At 38.3% G+C, this 6,000-nt stretch overlaps 1 protein-coding gene across 2 annotated transcripts in view; it reads left to right on the top strand.

Moving 5' to 3' along the window:
- Positions 1–647: 647 nt before the first annotated feature.
- The window catches only part of LOC121318293 (plexin-C1-like), a 46,875-nt gene continuing 41,522 nt past the window's right edge, over positions 648–6,000 (top strand). For both annotated transcript variants that reach the window (XM_041254808.1, XM_041254809.1), the window contains exon 1: positions 648–1,835. In XM_041254808.1, the coding sequence (XP_041110742.1) occupies positions 876–1,835 (960 nt within the window). In that variant the 5' untranslated portion in view covers positions 648–875. The remainder of the gene's footprint in view (positions 1,836–6,000) is intronic.

Raw genomic sequence — 6,000 nt, 5'->3', positions numbered from 1 at the left:
ATTGAACATCTGGTGCACTGGGAAAGTCATCAGTATTACTGACAACTGCAACACTAGTGATGGTGCAGGGTCATAATACTGTGGGGCACTTGCGATTAGCGATCAACTATCCAAGGTACCAAATGTTACATTTTCACACATTCATGTCAAGAACTTGCTCTCCTTTGAAGTTTGACATCTACTCAAATGAATTAAAAATAAAAATGAACTGGAAGTGCATGTACATAACTATGGGGTGTGGTTAGGCTGAAGCGTTAGCTGTGGTCAAGTAAAGACCCCAAACACCTCAAATATGGAAACCATCACTGTTTAGACTTACAGCTGTTAATGTTGCACCATAAACCATAGCTAGTGACTTTAAAAGTGTATTCAAAAGCGCATATCACTTTTAGAGGTATAAGATGCTTACTATAAAATAATAATAATAATAAAATACATGCATTGTACATTTTTTCTATCAATAAATATTTTCAGTGTAATTATTTTGATTGCTTAACAATACTGTACAAGCAGTATAGGTATAGGGCTGTTTTTTTTTTTTTTTTTTTGTTTTAGGCTATATTAGACATGCCTATATGATGTTACGCTGTGATGGGTCTAACAAACTCCTAAACCGGTCACATGTGAGTATACTAGAAGACGCAATATAAATAATTGTTAAAACAGGGTAGAGGGTAAAGAGGAAGATGTAATAAAAAAATGTATTAATTGTACAGTTTTAACAACTTCTGTTTTAATTACGGTAGCGTTCCGAGCGAGATCTCGTGGTTAAAAATAAGGAACTTTAAACACTCTTAATGAAGAATCCCTGTCATGCAATCGGGCACACGCGGTAGAGCAGCTTGCCACCTGTTAATCTGCTCTCTGATTGTTGAATGCGAGTAAGAAAGATGGAAACCTATAATACCTTTTGTTTCGTTTTGCTCGTTTACTACGCTTGCTGCAATGAGATTTACAGATTTGGAGCTGACATCAACAACCTAGCTATTGGAAAAAATAAAGTTTACGTTGCCACCGAGAGCCACCTTTACCAGCTGAAGCAGGATTTGAAGCTGGAGATAAAAAATGAAGTCTTTGCTAACAGTGCTGGTTCTACCGGCAGTACATTTAACTGGATCAGACTCTTGGTGGTATACGAAGACAACAACACATTAATTCAGTGTGGTACAAGAAATCATGGGGCTTGCGAAGTGAGAAGTCTGAATAATATTTCAAACATCTTATTTTCAGATGAGATACCCGTTGTTCCTGTCTACTCTGGTTCAGCTGTAGGTTTTTTATTCAAGGCTGAAACTAATGCGTATTTGGCTGTTGGCGCGTTTAGAACAATTGTTCCGCCGTCGAGTCGTATAGATGAAGACCTACATCCAATAACTCTGAGGGACGTTGTTGGTTCAGACATTTTTGTAGAACATCAAGCCCCTCATAAACCCTTTATTTCAGTGCGGAAAAACAAACACGGTTATGTACACTTTGTGGACGGTTTTCAGTGGTTACAGAGGATTTATTTCTTTTTAAATACCAATGACACTTCAGAAAGAGCGAGAATAATTGTAATGGAGACTAAAAAATACAAAGTGGACATTTTTAACTCTTTTACTGCTGTGACCCTGTTGTGCTGCAACGATAAAGCCCGTCCAGAGCTCCTTTCCTCTTCTTTAACACAACTGTCCAGAGACAGTGCTCTCTGGGCAGGGGTTTTCACAGCTGGGAAGTCTGGTGGACCTGATACTACAGCGCTGGGAGTCTTGAACCTGTCGGACGCCCGGCTTCAGAATGGCGAAGGCAAGGATGATGATGATTACTTCTGCTTTTTAGCCTGTGAAAAGATACCGGTATGTATTTTATAGTATTTCGTTTTAACATAATTCTGGGGGTTAATAAGTACATTTTATATTTCTATTAATTCTCCCAGTCGACCTAAATTGTAATAATATAGTGTAATAAATAACACAACTAATTTGGTGGGTAAGAAAGTGGAAAAACTGACCAATTGTTATCTGAGTCTATCGGTCACTCAAATGATGTGCTTACATTTTATTAGAATTTAATAGCTTTTAATGTATTCTACGAAAAATGTATAATAGGTATTACTAAAATAAACAGTATTACTAAAAATGACTGCAATGGAACTACTGTACTTGACAGTACTATTTCAAATGTTCAGTGTGTAAATATTATTTTATTTCTGCCGTGTATTATGTGCTGCCATGTGCTGATGCTTTATGGTGTTGGCGGCCCATAGACAATGTATTATTGTATTGGAACGAGACCTATATATTTAAAATGAGTGGTAATACTTGCTAACGTTAGGTTATTACCATAACCCTGGTTCCCTGAAAGAGAATGACAACCATTACCGAATGGGAAGAGCCTCTCTGACTGTCAATCACTGAGCATATATAAAAAAGCTGTCCTATCAGGGCCCTGCTGTGAGGATGAAGTCCCTCCCACCTCCTGTTGAAGAGAACATAAGAACATAAGAAAGTTTACAAACGAGAGGAGGCCATTCGGCCCATCTTGCTCGTTTGGTTGTTAGTAGCTTATTGATCCCAAAATCTCATCAAGCAGCTTCTTGAAGGATCCCAGGGTGTCAGCTTCAACAACATTACTGGGGAGTTGATTCCAGACCCTCACAATTCTCTGTGTAAAAAAGTGCCTCCTATTTTCTGTTCTGAATGCCCCTTTGACTAATCTTCATTTGTGACCCCTGGTCCTTGTTTCTTTTTTCAGGCTGAAAAAGTCCCTTGGGTCGACACTGTCAATACCTTTTAGAATTTTGAATGCTTGAAATAGGTCGCCGCGTAGTCTTCTTTGTTCAAGACTGAACAGATTCAATTCTTTTAGCCTGTCTGCGTATGACATGCCTTTTAAGCCCGGAATAATTCTGGTCGCTCTTCTTTGCACTCTTTCTAGAGCAGCAATATCTTTTTTATAGCGAGGTGACCAGAACTGCACACAATATTCAAGATGAGGTCTTACTAGTGCATTGTACAGTTTTAACATTACTTCCCTTGATTTAAATTCAACACTTTTCACAATGTATCCGAGCATCTTGTTAGCCTTTTTTATAGCTTCCCTACATTGTCTAGATGAAGACATTTCTGAGTCAACAAAAACTCCTAGGTCTTTTTCATAGATTCCTTCTCCAATTTCAGTATCTCCCATATGATATTTATAATGTAAATTTTTATTTCCTGCGTGCAGTACCTTACACTTTTCTCTATTAAATGTCATTTGCCATGTGTCTGCCCAGTTCTGAATCTTGTCTAGATCATTTTGAATGACCTCTGCTGCTGCAACAGTGTTTGCCACTCCTCCTACTTTTGTGTTGTCTGCAAATTTAACAAGTTTGCTTACTATACCAGAATCTAAATCATTAATGTAGATTAGGAATAGCAGAGGACCTAATACTGATCCCTGTGGTACACCACTGGTTACCACACTCCATTCTGAGGTTTCTCCTCTAATCAGTACTTTCTGTTTTCTACATGTTAACCACTCCCTAATCCATGTACATGTGTTTCCTTGAATCCCAACTGCGTTCAGTTTGAGAATTAATCTTTTGTGCGGGACTTTGTCAAAAGCTTTCTGGAAATCTAAATAAACCATGTCATATGCTTTGCAATTATCCATTATCGATGTTGCATCCTCAAAAAAATCAAGCAAGTTAGTTAGACACGATCTCCCTTTCCTAAAACCATGTTGACTGTCTCCCAGGACCCTGTTACCATATAGGTAATTTTCCATTTTGGATCTTAGAACATAAGATCATAAGAACATAAGAAAGTTTACAAACGAGAGGAGGCCATTCGGCCCATCTTGCTCGTTTGGTTGTTAGTACATAAGAACATAAGAAAGTTTACAAACGAGAGGAGGCCATTCGGCCCATCTTGCTCGTTTGGTTGTTAGTAGCTTATTGATCCCAAAATCTCATCAAGCAGCTTCTTGAAGGATCCCAGGGTGTCAGCTTCAACAACATTACTGGGGAGTTGATTCCAGACCCTCACAATTCTCTGTGTAAAAAAGTGTCTCCTATTTTCTGTTCTGAATGCCCCTTTTTCTAAACTCCATTTGTGACCCCTGGTACTTGTTTCTTTTTTCAGGCTGAAAAAGTCCCTTGCGTCGACACTGTCAATACCTTTTAGAATTTTGAATGCTTGAATTAGGTCGCCACGTAGTCTTCTTTGTTCAAGACTGAACAGATTCAATTCTTTTAGCCTGTCTGCATATGACATGCCTTTTAAGCCCGGAATAATTCTGGTCGCTCTTCTTTGCACTCTTTCTAGAGCAGCAATATCTTTTTTATAGCGAGGTGACCAGAACTGCACACAGTATTCAAGATGAGGTCTTACAAGTGCATTGTACAGTTTTAACATTACTTCCCTTGATTTAAATTCAACACTTTTCACAATGTATCCGAGTATCTTGTTAGCCTTTTTTATAGCTTCCCCACATTCCTAGATGAAGACATTTCTGAGTCAACAAAAACTCCTAGGTCTTTTTCATAGATTCCTTCTCCAATTTCAATATCTCCCATATGATATTTATAATGTACATTTTTATTTCCTGCGTGCAGTACCTTACACTTTTCTCTATTAAATGTCATTTGCCATGTATCTGCCCAGTTCTGAATCTTGTCTAGATCATTTTGAATGACCTTTGCTGCTGCAACAGTGTTTGCCACTCCTCCTACTTTTGTGTCGTCTGCAAATTTAACAAGTTTGCTTACTATACCAGAATCTAAATCATTAATGTAGATTAGGAATAGCAGAGGACCTAATACTGATCCCTGTGGTACACCGCTGGTTACCACACTCCATTCTGAGGTTTTTCCTCTAATCAGTACTTTCTGTTTTCTACATGTTAACCACTCCCTAATCCATGTACATGCGTTTCCTTGAATCCCAACTGCGTTCAGTTTGAGAATTAATCTTTAGTAGCTTATTGATCCTAAAATCTCATCAAGCAGCTTCTTGAAGGATCCCAGGGTGTCAGCTTCAACAACATTACTGGGGAGTTGATTCCAGACCCTCACAATTCTCTGTGTAAAAAAGTGTCTCCTATTTTCTGTTCTGAATGCCCCTTTTTCTAAACTCCATTTGTGACCCCTGGTCCTTGTTTCTTTTTTCAGGCTGAAAAAGTCCCTTGGGTCGACACTGTCAATACCTTTTAGAATTTTGAATGCTTGAATTAGGTCGCCACGTAGTCTTCTTTGTTCAAGACTGAACAGATTCAATTCTTTTAGCCTGTCTGCATATGACATGCCTTTTAAGCCCGGAATAATTCTGGTCGCTCTTCTTTGCACTCTTTCTAGAGCAGCAATATCTTTTTTATAGCGAGGTGACCAGAACTGCACACAATATTCAAGATGAGGTCTTACAAGTGCATTGTACAGTTTTAACATTACTTCCCTTGATTTAAATTCAACACTTTTCACAATGTATCCGAGTATCTTGTTAGCCTTTTTTATAGCTTCCCCACATTGCCTAGATGAAGACATTTCTGAGTCAACAAAAACTCCTAGGTCTTTTTCATAGATTCCTTCTCCAATTTCAGTATCTCCCATATGATATTTATAATGTAAATTTTTATTTCCTGCGTGCAGTACCTTACACTTTTCTCTATTAAATGTCATTTGCCATGTGTCTGCCCAGTTCTGAATCTTGTCTAGATCATTTTGAATGACCTTTGCTGCTGCAACAGTGTTTGCCACTCCTCCTACTTTTGTGTCGTCTGCAAATTTAACAAGTTTGCTTACTATACCAGAATCTAAATCATTAATGTAGATTAGGAATAGCAGAGGACCTAATACTGATCCCTGTGGTACACCACTGGTTACCACACTCCATTCTGAGGTTTTTCCTCTAATCAGTACTTTCTGTTTTCTACATGTTAACCACTCCCTAATCCATGTACATGTGTTTCCTTGAATCCCAACTGCGTTCAGTTTGAGAATTAATCTTTTGTGCGGGACTTTGTCAAAAGCTTTCTGGAAAT

Source organism: Polyodon spathula, chromosome 7 (genome assembly GCF_017654505.1).
Source record: "Polyodon spathula isolate WHYD16114869_AA chromosome 7, ASM1765450v1, whole genome shotgun sequence".
Classification (NCBI taxonomy): domain Eukaryota; kingdom Metazoa; phylum Chordata; class Actinopteri; order Acipenseriformes; family Polyodontidae; genus Polyodon; species Polyodon spathula.
This window is presented reverse-complemented; position numbering and strand designations above follow the sequence as displayed.